The 27,901-nt window shown below is 45.0% G+C and overlaps 1 protein-coding gene across 18 annotated transcripts in view; it reads right to left on the reverse strand.

Annotated features, from left to right (window-relative positions):
• LOC142590374 (uncharacterized) overlaps positions 1-27,901 on the reverse strand; it is a 170,640-nt gene that overhangs the window by 75,931 nt on the left and 66,808 nt on the right. For 10 of the 18 annotated variants that reach the window (XM_075702449.1, XM_075702452.1, XM_075702447.1 and 7 more), the window contains 3 exons: positions 21,483-21,634; positions 14,134-14,160; positions 8,065-8,091 (listed from right to left, as the gene is read on the reverse strand). In XM_075702449.1, coding sequence (XP_075558564.1) covers positions 8,065-8,091; positions 14,134-14,160; positions 21,483-21,634 — 206 coding nt within the window. The remainder of the gene's footprint in view (positions 1-8,064; positions 8,092-14,133; positions 14,161-21,482; positions 21,635-27,901) is intronic. The other 8 variants (XM_075702458.1, XM_075702463.1, XM_075702457.1 and 5 more) reach the window with 1 other exon arrangement.

The raw sequence follows: 27,901 nt of genomic DNA on the forward strand, positions 1-27,901 counted from the left end.
CCAGTGTAATAGCGAGATTATATTTGATTGCGTTAGGGTCGTACAAATGAACGGTATCAATAGCGGAACAAGTCTTACATGCTTAGAAAAGAAAGAAACGAGGCATTTAATTTTGTTGCTAAGTGTCTACATTTACCCCATGTGTCACGAATTGAAGTATCAGGTTCAAATGTTGCTAGTCATAGATTATGTAAGTCGGAAGTATGCCACGAAGGGGGGCGTGTAGAGGAGCTAGGGGGTGGGTAAAGCTATTTATTAGGCTATCAAGAAAGGGGACAGTTCATCGTGTTTTCAGCACGTTGCCGCGCCAAGTGGTCCACGCCGATATCAATCCATGTCCATAGCGTCCACATCCATCTCCTTGTGATAGAGACATGTAAAGCTGGCGTACGCTTATTGAAGATGATTTTTCAGCCAAAAGCTAATGCACTGATAGTAAATTCTCGTGGTTGATCCAATTTTTCGAGTCGCATTGCAAGGCACTTGATGTCCGAGTCAGAGAAAGCATGGGTTATCTATACGGTGCGTAACATTCCGTAGCAGTGAGATGGTAGACGTGAGAGCCGAAGGAGCTTTACGTGATGCCCTACTGAAAGCCACTGCATGAAGGTGAGCGGGAACACAAGCCAGAAAAAAATGTGTATGGGCCTATACCTAGTGGCCCAATCTATTAGGAAACTTTGGCGCCTATGTTAGGTTGTAAGAGTATGGGCAGGTACCCTCAAAGTGTCTTAAGTAGGCAAAGAATGGTAATAAACCAAGAATACCTCATTTACACAACGTCACGTTTCTGCGCGTACTGCTTGAGCAGCATTCCTCTTAGCACAATTCACATTATCTCTTCATCACTTAGGTAAAAAGAAAAGCAGCTGTGCGGCAGGAATTTAACAACAGGTAAAACAAATAGGTGGGCACAGTATCGCAGTGCAACGTCCGAGTATCAGTGTAAGCATCAACACGCAATCACACAGCATTTTTAACGATACAATTCTTTTATTTCTTGAGGAGAAACCGCTAAAAACAATGCATATTCAGTAAAAACCTATGATTCTGTGACGGCCATGACTTAGTAACTGAAGAGGGTGCTGCGGTGAAGTTTTACAGAATGACTTAAAAATATTTTTATCTCTCTACCATGTTACCAACCCCAATTACTATTTGTCTTCTTTCCTTGGACACAATTACGAGTGATAATTTCAGACTTTTTAATCTCCAGCTAAGCCTAAAAATGTGAGCACCTACTGCCGACCAAATTACTCCCGTTCTAAAGACAGACTGTCATTTCTTGGCATAGTAATTTTTCCGCATTTTGAAAAAATTCATTGCACTGAATAACATTGCCAATCGATGGAAAGGTGACTAAGTTAATACATCTCATAAAGAAAGTGATGCTATAGCGGCGCGACTGTCACCTCCAAAGTAGGCGATGAAGAAGATGGCCTCGAAGGCGGGTAGCGCGAGAATAGAGCACTGTCGTGTGCTCAACCTGAGCGCCCGCGGTATCGGCCGTTCACGAGAACGCGCTGCACCATGGCTGGCGGGTCTTGATAAACTATGGCTACAGAGGCTACCAGTTTGCACCACCTCCCAAAAATTGTTGACCCGGACGATCGAACCGAGCCATTCCAGCGTGAGCCCACAAACTGGCGGCCCGGACGATCGAGCCGAGCCATGCCAACGTCAGCCTAAATATTGGTCACCTGGACGACCAAGGCAAGCCATGCTAGCGTCAGCGCACCGACTCTACCAAGGCAAGTGACGTGGCCTCGCGCGGTCACACCTCCCGCGGGCGTCCAGGAATTCTACACCGACATGCCGGACAAAATTGTTCATGCAGCTGGATAGCCACTTCCTTCGGAATAAGGTTCCAGGCTCCGGCTGCGTTCAAGGCACCGGTTGCCTTGCCCCGGCCCCAATTTCTACGTGTACTTGGTGGCAGCCGTCCTTGTTCACTACGCCACCTCGAGCGTTCAATCGCAGCATTTCTCGAAATTGGAACCGCCACGTCCTTCCACGTCATGTCGTCTCACATTGCGTGCGTTCACCCGTTCCAACGCGCTAACACAATCATCGGACCTATACTCGGTTCGCGAGCCTTCTCCTCAGCTCACAAGCAGCTGCATGATGACTCTTTGCAGGATATTCACTGGGCCGAACGTATGCGCTTTCGCCTATTCTACGGCCCGCCGCTCTCCTTGCTTGGATTTTCCGGCAAGCTGTCCATGGTCCATTCGGGCGCACGTCACTAATCATCAATAAAGAGGCTCTCTCACCGGCTTCACTAGGCACAAATTTCACTCCTGTAGGAACGGCGACGCCACAAGCACCACCTTCGCGGTGCCTTCAGCAACCATCTCAAACCTGATGCTATCGGTATTCGAGATTTCACCGGAAGGAGCCGGCGAGCCGTCTGACGTTCTGTATTCACACGTTCAGCGGATGCATGGCCTACCGAAGTTTTATAGGAGCAGCTCTGCCATCTGGTTTCTTCAGCTGAAGCATCACTTCCACGTGTACCTCGTAAGTTACCAACCCAAGCGCAATCTCCACGCAAGCCCCGAGCTGCCAGATGGTCTACTTTTGGAGCCCCGACTTCTAAAGGCCCAGGCTTCTACGAGAACCTGTGGCAGGTCGTCATTTCGCACGGCTCTATCATCGTGGCTGCGCCTCGCTCACAACCTGCGCTGCCAGTGCTGCCGGGTACGTCTGTCTCGCATTGTGTGAATCCGAAACAATGAACGACAACACGATCTGCGTACTTTACCTGAAGTTACCATCGGACTTTAATCGTGCTACGCACTAGCAGGAGGCCCTGTAGCGGCACTACTATCGCCGCCAAAGCAGGCGAAAAAGAGGCTCACGAGCAGGTTACGCGAGAAAACGCTAGCGTGCTCGATCTGAGTGATCGCGTTGTAGCCACTCCCTGGAATCCGCTGCACCATGGGTGTCAGGCCTAAATACACGATGACTACGGCGGCTAACTCTGCGCGCTGCTTCCCACAACGGAACTAATGAACGGGCGATCAATTTCACTGGCATCGCGTGTAAATTTCTTGGGCGCATTATATGCTCTAACCAAATCAGTCTTCTCGAACTCGACAACCTTTTCCGGAAGAGTTAGCGTGGTGTTAACAAGGAGACTCTTGCAAAACGCAACTATTCCTCTTTACTAATGACTTGATTTCCGCGGCTAACAATGCATAGCGCTTGCATATTGCTAAACTTCCAGAAGTCTTTTGATTCGGTTTATAGTCGTGCATTTCTTCGAAATATAAGCATGATAAACATTAACTTGATCTTATTGCAATCATACAACTACCAACCGTTCAAATACGCACACATTTTCTGTCCCTTTCGGCCAACCACCATGTCTCGGTCACCGGACCGTTAGCATATGCTATAATGGCCTCCCACCTGGTTTCTTCCGAAATCAAACTATTTGCTGATGATTATTTCCCCTAGCGGGAGTATCAATCGCGGTGTCCTCTACTGCTATGACTAAGGACTTAATGGCACTGTCAGTACTATTTTTTTTAAAGTGGCAATCGGAACAGAAGAGTGAATCATTCACATTGATAGCAACATTTAGTGTTCTACTTGGAATCTTGTTCTGCGTCTCCACTCCAGAATTCCTCCAAAGGAATCTTTGAATCTCAGTACAGAAATTTCTCCTCGCCTCTAGGTTTAACATTAGCACCGCACGTGCTGATTCAATGAATTCAGCCGCAGAGTCTATATTTCTGAGACCACTGTTTGTTTCAATACTTGTAATTCAGATAGATCGGAAACAGTGTGACCTCGTATCAGAAGGACAATACTTCGAGGAAAGTTTCTTTGCCTTATATCAGTACAGTTTTCCGGCACGAATAATATAGTCGCAATAACAAGAGTATTATGTTTCTTCCAATAAAATCCCTCATCTGGGGTCACCTACACTTATTGCCAACATAATTTCTTTGGACCAATTTTCCATTTTTTTGCAGGTGAACATTATTTCTGAACATTATTTCGGCGCCATATTTTGTACTAACATAACGTTCTATTTTTATTTTGTTTTTATAATATTATTTAACCTCCCGATAGTGCTGCGATACGGCTATGTTCCGCAGAGCATATTCGCCTCCCTCACCGTGCCGTTACCTACATAGGTGTCTCCTCCGCTCTATCTGTACCAGACGGTGACTAAATCGTAATCCCTAACCCGGATGTCCTGCTCTCGCATAACGTCGCTTTTCCTCACACCGTCATTATCATTTCGGACAACACATCCTGCCGTCCGCTTGTAAACTTTGGACACTGTACACAAGTATTCCCGCACGGAATATCCCTGGCGCAAATAACGCAAGTCAGAGACTACCACATTTCGGCTTTAACTTGTGACAGCTCCTCGTGTTCAACGCCTACATCGCCCCCTGTCCCTTCAGACTTGAATGCCCTAACAAAAATGATTGCTCGAGATCTTCCGCCCCAGCGCGCTCAAGAACTACGTTGCCTCCTTGCCTCATACTGCGACATATTCTACCTTGGAGAGCGCCCTCTAGGACACACATCTCTAGTAAAACATCGAATAAACCCCGGTGATATGAGCCCAATCCATCGGCAACCCTACGGCGTCTCGCCTACTGAGCGACCTATAATCCAACATGAAGTTGACAATATGCTTTCTCGAAACATCATGGAACCTTCTTGCAGCCCATGCGCATCGCCTGTTGTAATAGTTAAAAAGAATGACAACAGTTGGCGATTCTGCGTCGATTCTGCGTCAATTCTGCGTCGGCACCTCAACCAGGTAACAAAGAAAGACGTCTATCCGCTACCACGCATTGACGATTCCCTGGATTGCCTGCATGGAGGACAATATTTTTCGTCCATTGATTTTCGCTCCGGCTACTGGCAAATTGCCGTCGATAACATGGACGGCGAGAAGACAGCTTTTATTACTCCCGATGTCCTGTATCAGTTCAAAGTGATGCCTTTCGGTTTATGTAATGCCCTGGCCACATTTGAACGAATGATGGACGCCCTCCTACACGGTTTCAAGTGGTCCATCTGCCTCTGCTACCTGGACGACGTGATCGTTTTTTCGCCTACTTTTGCGACGCACTTCGAAGGCCGATCGACGATCCTATCTGTTTTCCGTCAGGCGGGGCTACAAATAAATTCGTCGAAGAGCCACTTCGGTAACCGGGAAATTTCGGTGCTCGGGCATCTCGTCTATTCTTCTGGTGCACGCCGTGATCTCGATAAATTACGGGCAGTGAAAGAATTTCCCGTGGCAGCATGTGCCAAGGATGTTTGAAGCTTCTTTGGCCTTTGCTCCTACTTCCGTCGGTTCGTCCAAAATTTTGCGAACATTGCGCGCCCTCTCAATCAGCTCCTCAAGAAAGACGCTGCATTCATTTGGGGCCCTGAGCAAGCTGGTGCTTTCACCGAGCTGATTAGCTGCTTACGTCCTCACCAATTCTCGCTCACTTTGATGCGTCAGCTCCAACAGAAGTCCGTACCGATGGCAGTGGCCACGGTATTGGCGCTATGTTGGCCCAGAAACAAGGGCGATAACGTGTTATTGCCTACGCCAGCCGCCTTCTTTCCTCTGCGAAGAGCCATTATTCTATCACCGAACGCGAGTGTCTGGCTCTCGCTTGGGCAGTGGGTAAATTCCACCCCTATTTGTACAGCCGCCAATTCACAGTCATCACTGATCACCACGTCTGTGCTGGCTTTCGTCCCTCAAAGATCCTTCAGGGTGCCTTGGCCGCTGGACTCCGCCTTCAAGAATACAACCATTCAGTTGTATACAAGAACGGCCGGTTTCATCAAGATGCAGACTGCGTGTCCCGCCATCCTGTCGACCCTGCGGCGGGCATACCTGTCACCGTTCTCTCTCAGGCTGCTTTTAGCGATATTGGAGCCTAACAACGTCGGAACGCCTCCTCACAAGACCTTATTCAACGGCTCACTTCAAAGACGCCCGATCCTTCCCTTCTCATGTTCGAACTCCAAGATGGTACATTGTACCGCTCTGACATGCGCCCGGACGGCCCTGCCCAACTTTTCGTTGTGCCTGAGCATCTGCGTCAGACTGTTCTCGCCTAGCTTCATGATGTACCGACTGCAGGTCACCATGGCGTGTGACGGACTTATGACCGCGTTCGTCGGCGCTTCTTTTGGCCTGGTCTGTACCGTGACGTCTGCCGTTATGTCGCTGCGTGTGACCTTTGTCAACGACGCAAAAAGCCGACCACACTCCCTGCTGGTCACCTTAAACCACTTGAAGTACCATCAGAAACATTCTTCCGTGTCGGTGTTGATCTTTTAGGCCCTTGCCCTACGTCTGCTTCGGGAAACAAGTGGATTGCTGTAGCAACAGACTACACCACCCGATATGTGATTGCAATCACATGGGCTCTTCCGACAAGCTGTGCAACCGATGTTGCCAAGTTCCTCCTAGAGAACGTCATCATTCACCGCGGCGCCCCTCTACAGCTCTTCACCGACCGAGGCCGTTACTTCCTTTCTGAAAATGTCAATGACGTCCTACACTCGTGCGCGACTAAATACAAACTTGCTACTGCTTACCATCCACAAATGAACGGTCCCACCGAGCGCCTTAACCGCACCCTTACTGACATGCTGTCCACGTATGTCTCCGTTGACCATCGCGACTGGGACGTTGTGCTGCCGTCTGTTACTTTCGCCTATAATTCGTCTCGCCATGATACCGCAGGCTACTCTCCATTCTTGCTCTTGCTTGGCCGCGACCCTACACAACCTTTCGACACCGCTCTGCCTGCGAGTCTGAATTCCACATCCGAGTACGCCCGTGAAGCCATACTCAAAGCACAAGAAGCACGCCATGTTGCCCGGCGTCGACTTGTGGAGTCGCAGGACTGTCAGCGCCGCTTATATGACGCCCGCCATCTTGACGTCCATTACACACCGGGCGCCCTGGTTCTCCTTTGGTCGCCGTCGCGACGTGTTGGCCTATCGGAGAAGTTACTTTCACGCTACTCCGGCCCTTACCGTGTCTTGCGTCAAGTAACTGACGTCAAGTACGAAATCGCCCCTCTTGAGCCAACCGTGGCTCAGCAACGCTCCGACGTGGTCCACGTCACGCGTGTTAAGTTGTATCATTCGCCTGCCTCCTAACCAGCACCGAACCAATGCTTCAGCCGCCGGAGGTCACGTGACACGATGACGAAAATGTTTTAATCCTGTTCGGAAGAAGACGACTCTCTGGACTTCGCGCGCTGTCTACCATGTTACAATTATTGCTACAATTGTGCTATAATTATTGTAAATTTCTTGTAAATATACGTCTGATTGTTTTTAACCCCGTAACAATATCTTTAGACTACACAAACTGGGCTTGATTAGATAATTTTTTAAAGGCTTCGTTCAATGTGCTCTTGAAGGAACGGAATTTATAGCTTGAAATAATTGCTACTATCCAACTCTATGGTCGGGTATCAGAGTTATATCCGGAATCTCAGTGAGTGGTATTCATAGTTTAAAAGTTGTTATGCGCAATTTCTTTTGCCCATTGAGCCATAATATTACTCCTCAATATAACAAGTCATGTGCCATGCCACTCTTGCACAAATTTATGGTAATGCCATTTTTCAGTTCTTGTAATGGTTGCTGCACACAGCTTTGTCAGCACTTTATTGGGGTATCAGAATTATTTCTGATAAGATAACTGGTTCCCCTAATGGTGACAACACGCATAAGCAACGTTGGTAGTTATAAATTTATGCATACATACTGTGTTTGTTCTATTTTTCCGTGATTATGTACATTTCATTAGTATCATATATAAATCGTTGTAAAATTTGTCTACTTTCTAAACACTAACTGCACATTCAGGTTTGGCACCGTATATTTTTAGGTCGTATTATATTTCGTAATTATGTGCCGAACATATAGACTGAGGAAGACATCATTAAATGAATGAATGTTTTACGCTTGTCACTAGTGCCAAATGCCTGGCATTACGTAAACTACTCTTTCATCCAAGGGTTTAAATAAAGTTAGAGAAAATCGCGTCGCACTCTCTTTACATACCTAGTGAATATGGTCCGATTAGATAATCTGAAATAGAGAAATGAACATGCATGATCAATGTTAATATCTTTAGTGCCACAAAAGAAAACTAACAATTATCACAAAACTAAAAATTAGACAGCAAAAACAACTCATTAGGTTTGCTCTTGAAAGTTCACGAGAACTTTTACGCTTGCTACGAATCTGTTTGATACTAAGGAGTGAACAAACTACACCCTCTATAATGTTCAAAAGGGAAGAAGATTAGTGGGTCGTAGCAGATTAAAACGTTTACACAATCGCTTCCCAGAACTTTTGTGGCATTCACAATTTGTTCCTACCGAAGCGCAACAATTGCTCTTTAAGACATTTTTTCTGAGAAGTTAGCAAAATTTCTTACTCATGGGCAGCGGATTTTGCCGGCCAAAACAAATTAAATTTCTCTTTTATTAATCATACAATGTCGATGTGGCCACGGCAGAAGCTTGTATAAGTACACATGCTGAAAAAGCCTACCGTAGACAAATGTTGCCTAGCAATCACACAAGGTTTGGTAAGCATAACAGGACACTTAGCGAAAGGTCCCGCATCCGTTCTACGGCTTTACACTGCAGTTGGTGTGTGTGCAGGCTTGCATTTAAAAAACAGCCATTTTGCAATTTAGAAAGAATAAGTAGGTTCAGTTATGCGATTTAGGCATAATATATAAAAACGCCTACATGAGGAGATGTACAACATTAATAATTCTGCATAACACCATGGTTTATAATCGTTACAGTTGAAATATAGACTGTACATTCGTTTATTTTGCGTGACTCAGCAGTAGTAAGGTTTAAATTCTCCATGTGGTGTTCTCCAACTCCAATTCTCCAAACATTTGCCAGTGTGCGACCATTCAATTATGTGGCCTTGCAAAGTAAAGCTCTTGCAACTGTATCCCATGAAGCGGTAAACAATGAACACGATACAGACCACAACGCTGACTTGGAGCTCAGGTTTTTTTTCCTGTTTTACAGATAAATACACTAAAGATGAACACTTTTACCCGAAGGTGAAACAGTAAAAGCGGTAGCAGATTTTGGCACTGCACTGAATGCACGTGAGAACGCTGACAATATAAGGACTGTGCGAGTGGCGTTGCAGGTGTTGCAGTTATATGGTGCAGAAAGAGACCAAAAGAAAACTGTCGGAGTAAGTCATCATTCAAGAAAAGAAACGCAGATCTTGAGCTTGACAAACACCATGGTGTCTTCAAACTCACAGAGCTCTTCAACGCGAATTATAATGTGTCGTGCAAAACGATAACGCCAGCAGTGGAGACCTAACCGACGCCTTCGCTACGGCGCAGCTGACTGAGGAAAGCATTACGGTAGGTCCAATTTGCATTGCCGCTTTTAAACCTCCCCTTCCTCCCCTGCTGAACTTCGGCAATCGTCTACGCGCCGATCACACACGCGCTCTCGATAGCAGCGAAACGTGACAACACCCGTGATGTTTTACGGGTGCTCGAGGCGCGAAGGTGCCGCGTACGTTTGTATAAAAATTATGAATTAGGAACGCGCGTTCTCAGACACCTAGGGAATATATGAGCATAATATGCCCATGGTTTAAAAAACGCAACAAAGCACCTTGTCTCTTCTAAGCAATGATACATACTGCGATTTGCATGAATGGCGATTATTTCTAAGGCAAGTAATTGAATGGTGTTTTATAACATTGCCATAAGTTCCCTTCAACAATGTTTTCCTGTTAATTTTTATAGTGTATTTGTTCCGATTTTTGTCAAAAACACTTGGGCTTCGCGAAGGGTGCACTCGACAGTGGCGTAGGGTACATGAGCCCAGAGCAAAATGGAATTTAGGATAATAGTTCGTCAGGAGTAGTAGCGGAGGTGAAACGATGAAAGAAGCTGTTGTGGATTTTGTAACAGTACTGAACGCGCAATTTACAAATGGCAGGACTTCCTCAGAGTTCATATGATGGAGACGGATTTATATTGCAATCGTGTAAGATAGAGAGCAATGAAAATGTTCTGTCAAGGTATAGAAAACCAGGGGAAGGCGGGAGATGGAAATTCAAGACGATGAGCAAAATGAGAACAACGTAGAAGTGGGAGCTAACGTTCGACAAGTGGACTTGTCTTTTTCAAGGCGACATATCATTTCCTCGGCACAGTATATATAGGTAGGGTTCTTCTAAATGGAAGAGGGGGTATGACGGGTGGGTGCGGCAATGAGGCAAGGTGTGTTGGTGGCGAGGGTGTAGAATTGACAATAAAGGAGCGCTGTATAAATGTCGGTGACACACCGGCTGACACACGGCCGTTCACACGGGGCGCCATTTGACGGGGCCCCATGTGACGGGGCCTCCTTTGTTACCATCGGTGTCATAGATGTGTTATAAATGCCGGGCTTGAAACTTGTGTTTATATTGTCGATGAATTCGTTAGTTCAGCGGCAAAGAGAACATCTAAGGAGTTTGTTGATTGCCAACCACAATGTGTCGGCAACTTGGTCACTAATATGAACGAACTGTAGTCATGGCCTAGCCAGTCTAGCTTTGGAACGCGTAAAGATTAAAGAAGACTCGCTGCGTATGCTGGTGAAGGAAGACGATGATGGGAGACCAGCGATTGGAAGAGCGCAGCAAGGAGTGACTGAGTCTTCATGCTGCTTTCAACACCTTCGAGTATTGCGGAGAACCTTTAAAAATGCCCCTGATATAAGTCTCGTTGAGGGCAATACAAAAACTTATCCACAACTAGAGAGACCTTGCTTTAGTACGTGGAAGAAAAACGCACAGAAGTGCGACAACAGCTGATATGTATCTCCTATGATCTTACTGCAGCGCACTTCAATTATCTAGTCAAGCAAACGACAAAGTGGAGATTTCCTGTGGTCGTATGTAAGTGCGCAAACGGCATATGTAAGTGCGCAAACGGAGTAGTGCCACGCCCCCTCCCCCCCCCCCCCAGCACTTGAAGACACTGAAAAAAAAATATGCACATACCTTAAAATACCCTAAGGGGAATAGTACACTATCTTACACTTTTAAGTACCGCAAGCAAGGTCCGACGCTCCTATTTATTACACCTTGAGTGTGGTTGCATGTTAATCTTGCCTTTTGTCTGCACGTGCCTTGGATGTAAGCACACTACAAAGTTTTGGCATCTTATCGAGATATGAGTCCACGCAGGAGGCTGTGTTCTGAGGCTTAGCGCAACATCATTTAAGCATTAGTGCATCAACACTATTATGTAAATATAACAGAATGAGCTTAGAAATTAATTTTACATATTAATGAGCAGTCTATTTGCTTATAATAATTTATCCTGACAACGCCCCCCCCCCTTACTCGACATGCAGAAAACTGAACAATGGACTGTTACAAAAATCTAGGAAGTACAGAAATTTCCTTCATCAAATTTACAGGAAAATGGCTTCAGAGGTTGGCAGCACTGCCTATGGTGGCATGGAAGTCTAACTGTACGTGGAGCAGCCAGTAACTAAGTTGCCGCAATTAAAGTCACACACTGCCTAGTGGTCGGTATTGGGCGTTGATAGCCATGGAGACGTGGGCAGGATTTATTCCGAATAATATTTTTATGAAACTTCACGACCAAACAGCTATTTATAACTATATGCGGCCCTCTCTCATCGTTTGCCGTGGCCCGAACCTATTTTCGGTCACTGGTTGGTCTGTAGTGGTCTGCTTGCAAAGGTAACGCGTCTCAAAATCAACCGTCAGACCAAGCAAACTTCCACTGATGGGTATGCTGGACTAAACTTTGAAGGTCTTCAATAAACCTCCTTTTTCACCTAACCGGGGTGGGGACCTGGAGGGGGGGGGGATCATTGGGAACGTGCGCTGTTCAATGAAACTCCTTCGCGCTTACTGTGTACGCGTTGCCCTTCAGGTAAAAAAATATAATATGGAGTTTTACTTGCTAAAACCACGATCTGATTACGAGGCATGCCTTATTGGGAAGGCTGCGGAAATTCGGGCCACCTTGTGTTCTTTACCGCGTATCTAAAACACGGGAAACACGACAGCATTCCATCGGAATGCTGTCGCTGCGGCCAAAATTTCATCCCGTGACTTCGTGCTTAAGAGGCAAAAGCCACAGCCACTAACAACCGCGGTAGCTGCCGCTCTTGAGTGATCTTTGACGCAAACTTGAGTCACGGGGTTTTTCCTTCTCTTCAAGGACGCAACAAAAAAAAAAGAGGTACAACTCAGACCACTATGAATGCCAACGTTAGTGCGATTACCACTGAAACAATGCCTGGACGTACCTTACTGCAACTGATGACACGAGTCTTGTATAAGGCGTCTATGCAGTAGGACTAGTATCTCGCGCTCCCACTTGACTAGCGCCGCAAAATGCCTCAAGTGGCCAGTCGCGTAGCAATTTTTTGTGTATTCGCGGGCTTTTTTCACGGCCGCAAAAACACTTTAAGTAGCATGTATTGATCAACTGAAACCCCTATCGGGCGTTTTTCATATTCGTCTGCATTTTTCTAATTGATACTTTTGATCTAATTACATTATTTGAAAAGTCGATTATTATTAATACTAACTATGTAATTAGAATGAATGCAAATAATAATCTGAGGATCTCCGAGCGATGGAAAATACCATTACCTTGGTTCTCTACAGCTGTGTGGAATTGCTTTACTCTAAATCTTGGTGCATATTAGTAGGGACACCGTAAATGTGTAGCCCTGGAAGTGTTAGCCCGCCCCGCTCAGACAAGCGAAGTGGTTGTGAAACCACCTTTTTGCCCGATGCCCCACGTAGCATGTGTCCTTTATAAGCTTCATGCTATCTGAACGCGCCAAACTTACTGGAGCTGAGACCCTCACTATGCAATGAACCAGAAGAAAGGGAAGCAAGGGGCCAAATTTTATCTAATCAAAATCAACCAAGAGGTCTACATTTTCACTCTTGAAATTTATTTTAGAACCCCAGATGGTCCAATTTCCGGAATCCTCCACTACGGCGTACCTCATAATCAGAAAGTAGTTTTGGCAGCTAAATCCACAGGAGTCATTTTTTTAGAATATATTTTCAACTTGCTGCTACACTTTGCTACCCGTTAAATTCTGTGAAGTTGTCACTATGTAACTGAAATGCTATATCTTCTTCTTGAACTGGTACGGATGCCTCGGTTACGTATTGCTCTACCATTCGTTTCCGTATGTTTCTTCGTATACTTAAAGAATAAAGAAACACAATCTGAGCCGTTATTTAAAAACCGCCATCAACGCAACCTGCAGATTCTCGGATTGTCTTTGGAGCGTAGTTATCAGTAGGTATAATAGAACAGGTTACTTTGCCTATGCTTCGTTGAAGTGCGATTTCTTTCGTATTTATCTTAGGCATTAATTCGTAAGTTTTGTTTCTGAAGTCTCGTTTATTCAGCTCAATTTGGAAGACCAGCAAGAGTGACCAGCAAGAATGAATCTGAAAGCAGTTTGCGGAAATCGCATATGGGCTTGTGTAGCCGCCGAACTTGCTTCTGAATTAGCAACTACAAAATATCAAACACACAGCCACGATAGAGCCAAGGAACCTAAAATAGGATGTCAAGAATTGTTCATTAGAATATTACTGTGGATTCTGATTTGGCGTTCAAAGGTTTGCCTTAGGTTCAGATGCGTTTTTTACAGATAGAAAAATGAATTCATAATATGCGAAAGTTAATACTTCTACATGTTTCTCATCTATTTCTTAAATCTAAATAAAAATAATAAAATACATTTAAAACATTTGAAGGTTTCAATGTATATGGTTTATTGATTTCATTGTCTTTAATTGCGAAGGCGCATATCAGAGGGGCATGGCCTAACAACCTAATAGTAAATCAGACGCGAAGGAAAAAAAATTAAATATATACGGCGTAAAGCTTTTTATTCTTTCGAATGTGTCAAAAATTAGGCTACGCTGAACAGAAGCCAAAATAGCACTGCGATACAAAGTCATCAGCCTGCGTGCGCTCTTAATATCTATGTAAAGGAATTCATTGCCACGGCAAAGTGGTCAAAAATTTGTATTGGCGGTAATTGCGAAAGCTTAAATATTACTTACACACGCGCTTTTGATCCATGACCAGCCCTGGAAAAGAAAGCCAGAAATGCAGGTATACGGCTTCTGTCATGTAAAACTTTATAATGAATTAACCTTGATTGGAGAGTTGAAGTGTAAAGTCACTATTTCATTGACTGATCATTCAAGTGTTACTGTGGTAAAGTGCCTTTATGCTGCATTCTACTAATGAACCTTGTGAAAGATATGGTTCAATTGCACATTGCCAGTAATATAGATTGCGAGGAATTACAGCGGGCCCTTCTACCGGTAGCGCCCTGTTGTCGAGGTTATACGGACAACACGGCAGTCTTGCGCACACCCTGAAGTTGTGCGCTCTACAAGGAACTCGCTTTTTAGGCAGCAAAATCATTCTGTTGTGATATCACAGTATCAATTTCTGCTATGGCACCTGCCTCGCGTAATTGTTCACTCCCTTTTAACGCAGTTTGAAAAGCTGGCGCGTGCGCATATGCAAATGAATCGTGGCACTCAACGTTACTTTGCAATGTTCAATGGGCTACTTATGGCTGCACATGAGGTTGCAGACTGCCTTTGTACACGACCGTCAGCTGATGAGGCCAAGGCGGCGTTATCTTCCATGAAGCGTGACTCGGCTTCAGGGCCCAACGGGTTTTATTGAACCTTTTAGAAAGATATTTGAACCACTTTCATGTATGGTATTAGCCGCTGCTTAGACAATTTTGAATTTCCTACTAGCGTTTGCGATGGTCACATTGCGTTAGTATCGAAAGCACGATCCATCATCACCTCGTCCAAAGGTATGGCAACAAATCACGCTTCTCAACGTTGACTACGTAACCTTCCCAGACTCGCTTGAGGAGCCTGATGCCTTCCTTAGTAGGACACCATCAGGCACGCTCGATCGCTGGCAGAGAGATACGCAGTCTCTCGTTCGTTACGCGTGACATAATGACGTACACGCTGACCAGTTCAGCACGTGTTCTCTTGGTTATACTAGATCCAGAAAGGCATTCGATCGCCTTGAACATAGCCGTTTATTTAGAGTGCTGTCATCGTCTGGCTTTTCGTCAAATATTGTTGCACTTATTCGGAATACCTATTGAAATATCCGAAGTACAATTTTTCTTGATGGTCATGAAAATACACTTTTCCGTTACTCGTGGTGTCATTCAAGAGTGCCCCCTATCCCCAGTGCTCATTTTGCTCATGCTTCAGGCATTTCCGCGCTCAGTACCGAAACCCTCGCATGCGTGGTCTCCGACTTCCTGGTAGCGGTGTTGTGAAGGTACCAACCTTTGCTGATGGCATCATATTGTATCTGAGGAGCGAACACAGCTTATACCGCAGCCTTGAAATGTTCAGTAAGTCTGGAAATATTTCAGGTGTTGAGCTTAATTTTTCAAAATGTTTTTTTCTTATTATTGGTTGACACAGACACGATTAAATCCCATTTTCTGTGTTCAAACTAACTAGTCCAATCGTATTTTAGGCCTTGATTACAGTTATCATGGCATATCAGACTCTGTCTGGATCTCAGTTCTTGAAGGTGTAAGGTGAAATATTCAGGATGCTCATAATAAAAAGAAGATACGTAGCATAGTTTATTTCGGCCCTGTGTGCTGTGTTTGTCATGTCCTACAGCCATTAAGAGAAGTTACCAAATCATTGCAGTCCCTTCTTGGTTTCCTCTTCTGGTCGGGCTGCGCAGAACTGGTCTGTCGCTAGGGGCTAGCGGCCGCCACGCTGTAACGGCGGGTTCGTGTTTACATTCCTGTCTTCCCGCTGCCTGCTTCATGCTCTCCAATTTCTGTTCCGCCAGTTACAGCCTCATCAGATACCTCTCGTGAACTTGCCTGCTATTTCCTTCGAATAAAAATGTCGTTAGCTCTTGCTGAGTGTACACTTCAATCGCGAGCCACAAGGGTTAAACGCGCCAGCATTTTGCTTTTCGGGCATGACATTTCAGCGCCACGCACTCTAGGCATGTCCTGATGTATACGTCCTCGAAAACCGCGTCGAGGATAGAAGGTCTGCCTTAATGCGTCCTCTGCTTCCGCGAGCGCCGCGGACGTTCAAATAATGTGTCGTGGAGTGCTATAACTCCGTCCTTTCTTTCTGGACATCTACACGATTTCATGCGGTGTCTAGGTTGGTAGGTGCCCCCAATGAGCGAGAGACTAAAGTGGTGGGACATGGTCCCATCTTCGCTGTGTCCCATTTGCTTTCTTTTAGGATACAACGAACGTGGGATTTTGCAATTCATTGTTGCTATGGTATTTGGAGGGTGGAATATGCTGATTTCCGTGGACTCAGATTAAACCGCCTTCTTTCATCTGGCAGTTGCTCACGTGGCCGACCCGCTCGACTTTTAATTGCAGTGGTGGCATTTTGCCTATGGCGTAATGGGTGCAAGGCCTGTGGCGTAACTTGCACCCGTTGTGGAGAGGGTTTATGCTGAGTTACTGCCGCTTCTGTCAGAGGAGTTGTTCTTCCTTAAGAAAAAAGAGTTCCTTCGACAGTGGCCGTGTTATTTCCTCTTGGTGGCTGCTGGACGTATATGGCTTAATTTTCGACCAACCTGTTTCATGTAGCCAGGCCATCTGAAGTATTCATTGAAAGAACATATTATATAGCTCGCCATGACTTCTGTGTGCGCATGCTTTCATGGGCACCAATAATTATTATATATAAACATACACACATATACACGCCACCAGTGCAAAATTATGTGAAGCGCATCGTTCACATTATCATTCTACGTAACCACAACGTACATTGTACTCGACACAATATTATTTCATATATTGTGACCATTACTTTGTGTAACTCAATGTTTCCGTGGTTGTGCGTGGTTATATTTTAGTGATTGAGGACTCGGGCATTTCTTTGAAAACGTACAGTGTATACGAAAATCGGTACATTGTAAATGTGGTCGTCCTGGTGGAATTGTGACTCAGTGTTCTCATCGTGTTTCGTCCAAATGAACATTTTCTAAACAGAATTTTGTTTTGGCAGATTTGTATTACAATGCAAAGGTATGTCTACAGCTTTTGTGTAAGCCGAACTTTAAATATAGTTACTGACGCAATTTACTTTTAGACACTATTTTAGTTTAATAAGCCACTTGTGCACGAACAGCCTTGTAGAATGAGGATGTATGCTGCACCTACGCAAATGTACGTGCACGTGTGACGTGCGTCGCTTCTGGTGGTGGTGCTTCTGTAACGTCGTCGAATGTCAGCTGGGGTAGTGGTATTTGTCTAACGTTCACACCAGCTTTGCTGTACATCAGCTATCATACCATAGAATGGAGGCAGAGTTGCTTTTAAAATCGGAGACGTAGCTTCTCAGAAGTGTACTATTATTGCAATTTCTCTACTTTGTTGCGATTACGAATATTACATAACTGTCAGCTATTATTAGGGTATGCCGACGCCTTGAACAAGCCATAATTTGATAGATCGCTCATCTGTACACACCTTCAGAATACAGTAGCGACATTGGCATGTGAACCTCTTTGTTGCCCAAAAACAACCTGCGATAATGTTACGTGTAAGTTGGTGTGGCGTGAACTCTATGAAGGCTCTATGACGGCTGTGTAACCCAAGTCTTTCAGTCCACATCAGGTTGCAATACATTGAGTCTAAGCAGCCTTCATCAGGAAAATCACCAAACATGAGTATTAATTCTATTGCCTCGGCTCCCCCATTCCAATAAAAACTAATATTCCTGGATTTTACGTCCCAAAACCACAATACATATACGAGTGACGCGGGAGTATGGAACTTCACAATGATTTAGACCACCTGGAGTTCTTTAACGTCTGCGCAACGCGTTACACGGACGTATTTGCATTTTTCGCCCGCAAAATTGCGGCCGCCATGGCCGGAATTCGATCCTGCGCCCTCAGGCTTAGCAGCGAAACACCTTGCCCCTAAACCGACACCGCATGTCCCTACTCGCATGACCAGCCAAACTTTGCCACTCCACTTTCACTCGCGTCAAAATTTGCACCACAGTTTCAGAATTCCTCTGCATTGTGAGCTCCCAATGACAAGTACCGCATCGATCACATCCCCATAATTGCTGGAAACGCGAGTTCACCTTCACCACACCATTTCGTCGTTACTTTATTGTAACCTGCCGTTATCATTTATTTGTAACTAGACCGGACCCAATTACCCGTAAATAACTTGTGGCTGACTCTTTCTAGAATGCACCGGAATGGAAGTGTGTCCAGCGCACAATGCTTCAAGCGCCGAAAGTGATATAAAATTGCGACGCAAATAAGAAAAAACTTTCAGCCTCTTTCGTTGACTATTCTGCTGCGGCTATCTTACCGAACAGTTGTTGTAGATTGCGTGGGTTATACTGGATGAAGTCATTATTATGCCGTCGTCATGGTGCCGTTTTTTATTTGTTCTGGCTGCTGGTTGCATTCTTTAACGTTTCAATAATACTCCACATACTGTAAAAAAGCGAATATAGTTCAAATAGGCAGCTTGCGTTGACAAGTGATGCACATCAGCCCACACGTGAGCTCGTACCGGAGTGCGCCATATTTATCATGCCATCGTCATCATTCCGTATCTGCGTCTTCATGCCGTTGTCATTGTTCCTCTGTTGCTATGTCAACGTCAGCCTTCTGTTGTTTTCACTTTGTCGCTGTCACTTCATGTCATGTTGTTAGCATCACGTCGTCACATTTGAGCCATTGTCGTTACATCGTCATGGGCACTTGTCGTTGCTTCGTTATTGGTCAGCTCCTCTTTGCGTCATTTTCGCGGAGCCGCCGTCATGACACCGTTGTTGCTCCATTGTCGTAATTTGTCGCATCGATTCGACTAATACTATTGTCATTCGGTTGTGGTCATTATAGCGTTGACCTCATTCCATTCTCAAGGCGTCATCGTTGTCATTGTATGGTCGTCCTACAGTTATTGCCTTATTGTCAAGAAATCGTTGTCAGATCATTTCAATCTCCTGTTATTGCCATATGCCGTCATTATCATCGTTACTCCATCATCGCTTCCGTTAATTCGTCGACAAATTCCAGCGCCCGCATCACACTGTCGTAGTGCCATTGTCGTCTTTTCGTTATCGCCGTTTAGTCGTCGTCATGCCGTCACCACCTCTGCACCGTAGTAATGCTTTCGTCGTCGTATAATCCCGGTGGTCCGACCAGCGTCACTTTGTCGTAGTGATTGACATTGTCGACAGGCTTTGGTCGTCACATCACTGCAAGCATTTCGGCACCATCCTCGAATTGTCATGAAGTCGTCATCATTTCATCTCAGTCATTCCGATGTTACACCATCATTGCCATACCATCGTTGTGATCCCATCGACATCATGCTATCATTATGCCGTGGTCGCGGGCCGTCCTTATAATACCATCGTTGTAGCTCCATCATCGTAATCCCATGGTCGTTAGGCCATTCTTTTAGGTGTATAGTTTTCATCGCTGCATCATTGTAATATTTGTGGAGTGAATGCAATATCGTGATGCCATTGTCATCATGCCGTCGTCATTCCATCATCGTCCTCATACAATAATCATCATGCCGCCATGGCTGTTCCATCCTATTCATGCGTGGTATGTACTGAATGTACGAGCGCAAGAGCTTTATGTTAAACGAAGCGGTTCCTAGTGAAATTAAGTCAAACTTGGTAGCACTATCTCTACTTGTAGATGATGGCTAAACCGGCATAGAATTATTCACAAGCAAAAATAAAAGTTTCGCCTAAACCCCATTCCCACAGGTCGTGGGAAGATTCGCATAGATTTTTGTGCGAGACGGTTCCACCATACAATGTGGCCATTGTAGCTAAAGAAAGTTCAAAGATTAAGAGACTATCATTCACTTGGACGAGAGCGTGCCAATTCTAGACAGTTGAAAAGTGAGAGACGTTCTAGAGGCTCCTAAAAGATTAAAAAAAATATTATTTTTCTCAAAAGCCTTCTGCATATCGTGCTGAAACTCTCATTATGCGTCGAAATCCGTCGCGGTTGCATTCAAACTTGCAAACAAAGCAGCTGTTGGAAGAATTCCTTATATATTATCAGCAGAAAAGAAGTTTTAGTAGAAACCAGGATTTTAAGCACTGCTGATCACTTATATTATTCAGCAATAAGTTGAAAAATTTGCATATTCCATAACCCTATGTACGTTAACTGAGCAAGTTTTCCTTACTTTATAAAGTATTGTACAGAATGAGGTATGTCCAAGATTATTCCTCTGACAGCTCATTTGTTCGGTACTTCAGACGTTACACAAATATGTGCGTTCAGACAAGGAATATTGGCCTTGAAGAAGGTTTTAAAAGGACCTATTATCGGCACACGAGTCTAACTAATCAACACATGCAAAAGTAAGTATTCTTAGGCAAAACATGGAGTATCAGTAGGCAGACGTGTACGCAAGCGGGAAAGATATTACCTGGCTGCTGATAAAATGAATACATTGTGTGCTCCTAAATATCCACAAATATTTGTAAGCAAAACAGTGTGGAAAATTGCCTACATACCATAGCGTGAACATAAAATGAGCGAGATTGGAGGCTGATAGCGAGACCTGCTCATGGTCACCCGATAGTAAAACGGGAACAGTCACGTCACTCGTCGGTATCTGGCAATAGTGTCGCGTTATTGCTTTTAAGTAGTTTATGCTTTCCTGTTAAGGTAGGTTAAATTAAGAACTGACAAAGAAAAGTGTTATAGCTTTGCAAGTCAAAATCTCTTAGCGACTAGAGAAGCCGCGCTAGTGATTTCAGCAGTCGTAATATTTGTCGGTATTTTATCTTAGCTATCTCAATCTAAGAAATTTTAAAACCTCGAAGCCTCTACAGCTATTGTAGAGGCAACCATGGCTAAATTATTACAATATCTATATTTCCATAGATATATAGAATTTAGTTTATATCTTGAGAAAATACCTTCCATATAGACAACAGACGTAAAACACATATCCGCCAATTATCATAAGATGACACATCTGACCAAAAATTTGTCGTGTCATCTCAAGAGAGGACGTGATAACCGATTCCGACAGATTAAGTCAGAAATATATCTGCTAGGTTGTAACGCAGCTGCAATTGGGCAGCATTGAAATTAATATTTTGCATGATCACGCAGGCTATTTTGTTGATATGCAGCAGAAGAACTTAAATATTGCGTGCGCATTGCGTATTCTCTTTCTAGTTTTCAAGTATGCATAAGCGTCATATTCACTTTGCAGTCAATTACCTTGACTTCTTTAATCTCATGGAGAGCATTGGGGGAAGTTGTGTCAGAGACTTCAGCACTGAGGAATTCAATGATTAAAAAGAGAGTAGCTATAAATGAAATATCGGAACAGTGTACTTACGATGAAGAGATGTAGTAGTAGCACTCCACTGTGCGTACCGCTCCATTAACTAGTCGTGAAGAAAATGCTGATTTCAGACACAGACATTCCCCATTTATTTCTACCTCACTTGAAGCTTTCGCCAGATAAATATCTTCACTATGTTGAACAAACTGCATCAGAAAAACACCTCCACATTAGTTTCACCAGAAAGTCTCTTGTCATTCAAGGCAATGTAGCAGCTACAGAAAAAGTTTATGAATGTGTCCTTAAATAAATTAAATAATGGAGTTTTACGAGCCAAAACCACTTTCTAATTATGAGCCACGCCGTAGTGGAGGACTCCAGAAATTTCGACTACATGGGGTTCTTTAACTTGCGCCTAAATCTAAGTACACTGGTGTTTTCGGATTTCGACCCCATCAAAATGCCGCCGTGGTGTCTGGCATTGCATCCCACGACCTTGTGCTCAGGCGCCCAACATCATAGTCACTGAGCAACAACGGCGGGTTTTATATGTCCTGAAAGCAAAGCCTGCGTAGTAGAGCGATCACGGGTAAAATTATAATACCGCTAATAAAAAAGCGTAATATTAAAGGGAAGCTCAAAAACGTTTCGAAAAAAATGAGTTCTCTACGGCATTCTACAGTTTTGAGTCCTCTGAACACGAATATCTGGTTAAAAAAGGCGGAAACAAGTGCAAGCGGCTGTTTCTTCGTGAAAACGCGCACCAGCGCCTCAGGGTATCGCGCGAACACCGTTGTTGCCCGTGATTGGTCGGGGCCGCTGTGACGTCACTCGCGGCAGTCGCCGGTCGGCGCCGTCGTTTTAGAGCGTAAGCACGCTGTTCTGCTCTGGCTTCATAGCTGAGTTGTAAGCATTATGGAACGTTCTCGCTGTCTCGGACAGCTTGGATTTTCGCCGTACATGTTCGAACCGACAGCCGATATGGAAAACGATGGCGGCAACGGCGGCAACGACGATGTTGAGTGTGACAAAAGCGAGAGCGATGTGTGCACCTTCTCGCGCGTTGGAAATCTTAGCTGCTACGTATGTTTTTTTTTTTTTCATGTAGCTGCACGTTCCAATGACGGGAGAAAAAATGCGCTAATGTGTCACTGGGAACTTGCTGCTGGAAGAATGGCGAAGCTCTAACTTCTCATTAGATTGTAAACACGGGTGCAATTCCGCGATGTCAAGCACCTTGCCGCTGCTTGTCTAAAGTGCAGTGGTTTTTTCAGTGTTGATACACGATCGCGAACATAAGTGCCGCATTTCAAAGCGCGCACATGCAGTGCTGCGAGGTACAGTTATGGAAGTTGCTTATCATACACATGCAGAGATGGCCAGAGGTATTATATTGACGCGTGTACTTATCTATATCGGGCGACCATGTTTCGCCGCCTAACAATTGTTATCGCACAGCGCGGGACGCGCCTGCATGTATCCGAAGTTTCTGGAAAGTTATCGATGCTTCTGTTCGCTGTCTGTTGTCGCCGAACCTTATGTTACCTGATTTCATCGCCTGCCGCGAATGGTGTAGAACTTTGTGGAGGGCACGCGGCTCCCAACGATTAGTCCGGAACATTCGACGACTGTTGTATAAAAGCCGACACGCTTGACCCGCTGATCAGATTTTCGACGATCGCCGAGCGTGTTCGCCGCTATCGCTGTGCTATAAGTGTAGCCTGTTTTGTGGGCACAGGTTCGCCCAATAAAAGTTAGTGTTGTCGTTCACAGTATTGCTGCTGTGTTATTCAACGTCACCACCACGTGACAATATGTGCAATATTCATACTATGGTTCGACGACTTTGCGGTTGTGGCTCAATCAAGAATCGGTATGCGTGCTCCATGCTAGTATTGACATAAAGATATTAGGCAGTTTTAGCACCACCGTATGGTAAACACGACAACTGCAAGTGTACGTCGAATGTCACTAGGCACACCTATACTCCATTTCATACCTCAGGTGCAACGCTGTGGAAGCTGCGCACGAAGTCTTGTCACCAAAATTTATTACTGCGCGCGTTTCCGGCTATGCTTCGCACCGTGCCAGCGGCGTTTGCTCGCGCGAGCATGCACGTGAAGCTGCCGCGACGGGCTGCAATTAAAATATGCCAAAAAAATTGTTTTAAAAGAACGTGTTAGGAGCCGTATTGTTTCTATGGGTAAATTCTTTTTTTTCATTCAGGACTGAGCTTATATATGAAAATGTTTTTCAAAAATCGGGTCAAGAAACACCGAACTTTTTCTAAGTGCGAACGCAGCCACTGCAAGAAGTATCTCAAGCCTCCACAGCGTTGCACCTGATGTATCAAACGGAGTATAGCAACGCTAGCAACAACGCGTTTCCGGATTTGTCGTAAGGCTATCCGGTTATCGCGGAAATGGTCCGAGCACAGCACAGTTGATTTCGTCGGCCCGAACTTATCTCTCCTCATCGCACTGCGCTGCAAGCTTCTTGTCCTTCGGGAACCTGTGAAACACCACATCGTCTCGCCCGCCTGTGTTCGCGCAGCCGAATGCTGCACAGAACGAGGGCATGTTGGGCGCCCTTGGCTGTAGGCACTCACGCAGCACCGAAGGAAAGAACAGTTTACGAAAATTGCAAAAGAAAACAAACGTGAGCGGTGTTGGCGGCGGCAAATCTCTCGTAGCGTCGTTCATTAAAGGGCAGGACAGAAAGAGGCATGCCAACACATGCCAGCACGCCGGTCCGGCAGCTCGGTCCCCGCGCGTGACGTCACTCTCGCCGGTTCTCTCCTCTGGCAACCACCTCACCCGGCGCTCCGGGAAGCGATGAGGGCGTGTCCGCGGAGGTGATTTAGAAAGCGATTTCCGCCTCTTATATTAAGAAAACGAAGAAAAAAATTTCGGAACCGTAAATTATTAGGTCTGTTCTTCCCAATCCCAGCAATTCATGGAAATTGAAAACCGTTTCAGCTTCCCTTTAATACGATGCCCCAACTACCGTCGGCCAAGTTGATAGGAGAAAAAAGCATATAAATAACGCTGGGCAGTTATAATACCTACGGTATTTGGTCGTGGCAGCTATGACGATCAAGCCGCTTAGGTATTATAATCGTTTCTTACATCGTGTTTATTAAGCATGTTTTTTCAAACAGTTCGATTAAAGTTACCAAAGGCGCAAGTTACAACATCACACTGCATTTAGATGGCTTCTAGAAACATGTTGAATAGACTTTCTTGGCAAGCAAGGTGCGCGTTGTCAAATATTTAGGACGTACGAGTCCACCTGCACCTCAATGGACCAGTTCAGTACCAGTGTTCGGTGAGATCGCGGTTGCGACGGGAAATTTCAGATAAAACACCCCGTAAAAAAAAGCCAATTTACTGCAAAATTTGACGCTCTATTTTCAACAGCACACTGTTCACACTACACGTCAAGAAAGGCGCTTTTAGTGCATTTCTTGGCACATGGGTTGAGTGAATAGAGGCAATGCATTCTTAGCGCAAGGCATGCACTTCCGATCACTTTCATTAACCACTGTGCCTATTTGTAACACACGTAACGAAAGCCCTGAAGCCCTGACAGTCCTGAAGAATTCGCGCATGGAGATCAAACGAATCGCTACCAGAATTCTCGGTCTGTAAAATTAAGTATGAGCATCACTATATAGTTCAGTTAGGATGATTTGAAGCGCGACCTTGTGGAGCACTTTTGGTGGATGTACATACGGTTCAAGAAAGCACCATGGTGTTTGCACCCGACAGCGTAAGAACGGCGCAAGAGCAGGAGATTGGCTCACTAGAGAGACGCACAATACATTTATATCCATCTCCATTGTAAAAGGCCCCGCGTCTGCCCTCATTTTATTAACTAGTGTTTTTACACGTCTTTATTTAGCGGATCTCTCTGATGCATCTCTCTGCAACAAACACCTGGAAAGCGCGATGGGTCTATGGGCATTTCAGAAACTACAATTGCAATGCTTCCTGACGTGTTTTACTAATGCGCGTAAACTATTGCGTCACAATCGTATCCACTGCTAGATGTGCATTCTCCTAAATTTTTTGAAAATCCCACCATGCCCCTCTCCCCAAATGGGCAAAATTTACAAAAAACACAGAGCACCCATTAAACCAAAAACCATAAACCAAAGCACCCATTACAGAAACGAATTGTTCGAGCGACAGACAGTAATAAAGAATTAGCTGCTGATTAAGTTTTCTCTAAAGTAAACCTAGCTCCCGCAAAAAAACATCAGTCAATGCGACAATTGCAGGTTCAGACATTCCTGTATTCACTCTTCGCTTCAACTTACCTATGCGTGGTTACTTCATGTAAACATGTACTTCGGTGGCTATTGGACCCTAAATTTGCATTACAAGAAAAACAGTGACTGAAACTATCAAAGATGCTTGTCGAACTCAGCGGATGCTTCCTTGTGCAATATGATTTTGTTGCAAATAAATTCGTTTTCAAACCTTTACGCGCATATCATCATACACAGGGGGGTCCGTCTCGCCGCGAGTCACACTATGAAGTAATGCCGCGACAGAATATTGACACGTGTACTTAGCTTTATCGGGCGACCACGTTTCGCCGCCCAACAAATGTTATCGCACAGCGCGGGACGCGCCTGCATGTATCCGAAGTTTCTGGAAAGTTATCGATACATCTATCCGCTTCCTGTTGTCGCCGAACCTTATGTTATCAGATTTCATCGCCTGACGCGAATGGTGTAGAACTTTGTACAAGGCACGCGGGTCCCAACGATTAGTCTGGAACATTCGACGATTGATGTATAAAAGCCGACGCGCTTGACCTGTTGATGAGATTTTGACGATCGCCGACTGTGTTCCCCATTGTCGCCATTCTTTAAGTGTAGCCTGTTTTTGTGGGAACAGGTTCGCCCAATAAAAGTTAGTTTTGTCTTTCACAGTATTGCTACTGTGTTCTTCACACGTCACTCCACGTGACAATATGCGTACCCTCATTAAGAAACACAAAGACGTAACCAATTATTGAAAACAAGGTTAATAAACCGTCGTAATTAAACCAGCGATAAACAATGGGGCTGCGCATTTCAGCTTCGCTGGTTTACCATCTGTACGGGGTGCATGGGCGGTAACTTTTTTCATGTAACTAGGGCTTTGCGCCTGTTATCTCACTGTTTTACTTTCATTCTGTGACATTAGCGAAAATGGCATACACCAATATCACATGCTAAGAGACAACTTTGCTTGCTCAGTCGCATACATAGCGGGCCAACTTAACAACTACGTCAACACATCAGTCTGCAACAAGCTCTCTACTCGTTATCCAGTTGCTGATGTTCTCAACTCCTCAAGACAGCAGCCAGTTCATACGTAGCAGCGCAAGATAATCGAAGGAATAGGTCCGTCGGTATATGCAACTATTTAATGACTATGATTGTCCAACCATATTAAATTGCTGATGTAGCAAAGAAAAAGGGTGGCTGGAGTGAAATAACAAAAGCTCAGTCGTATTTGTGTTTACAAGAACGGCGAAGCTGTCAAGTTCAGCATTATTTATTGCAACCAGCACGCAAATGGTTGACGACCACAAAGAAAGAACCTATAGGAGAAGTATGTATGTATGTATGAATGTATGAAAGTATGTATGAATATAGGAGTAGAATTAGCATGTTTTCAAAGAAAACATGCTAATATGAATGCCAGAGCAAATCAAAACAAGTAGTTGTGGTTACGAGATTATAAATTAAATGCAATAACCAAAAGATATTTCGTTTTTTCTACCGCATTTAGATAGTTAGGCTATCTAAACTCAGCAATCGGGGAAACCACCCACCCCAGCTATGTCGACAGAAACCCGTGGCCAACATGGCCACCGTCTGTTACACGTGTGGCGGAAAGGATCACAGACCGTACAACTGCCAAGCGGCCTCTAATAAGAGACTACAGGCTTCGCGCGTTTACAGCCTTATCAAATTAGACCACCAGGACCAGATACGCGACGGCTATCTGTAGCTGAGAAACGGGGCCGAGGTTCCCGTCATCAACACGATAATGGCGACGCAGCCAAAATTTCTCGCCAAGGCCCTTCCGGTTGCTTCCAGGACCCTCGGAGGGAGAGATACTTCAGTGATGCGGCACACAGGGTGCAACACGGTGGTTGCAAAGGCTTACCTGGTGAACGAAGACCAGCTAAAGGGCGCAAGTGGCCTCGTCTACTAGGTTGACGCAACTTGAAAGCTAATGCGTGAGGGGCGAATTGAAGTCGACACTCCGTGCATTACCAGCCCCCTTACAGCGCTAACTATGCGTGAACCACTGTGCGACCTAACTGTGGAAAATATAGAAGGCGCAAGGTTCCCAGAGGGTCCGAAATAATATACCGAAGAATATGGCGGTAAGAACGAGATGAAACAAGAACCCGTGGGGGCAGCAGAAACCGCTTCCCAAAATCCAGGCTCGCGAGGCCGCGGCGGA

This window comes from Dermacentor variabilis, chromosome 8, assembly GCF_050947875.1.
Source record: "Dermacentor variabilis isolate Ectoservices chromosome 8, ASM5094787v1, whole genome shotgun sequence".
NCBI lineage: Eukaryota > Metazoa > Arthropoda > Arachnida > Ixodida > Ixodidae > Dermacentor > Dermacentor variabilis.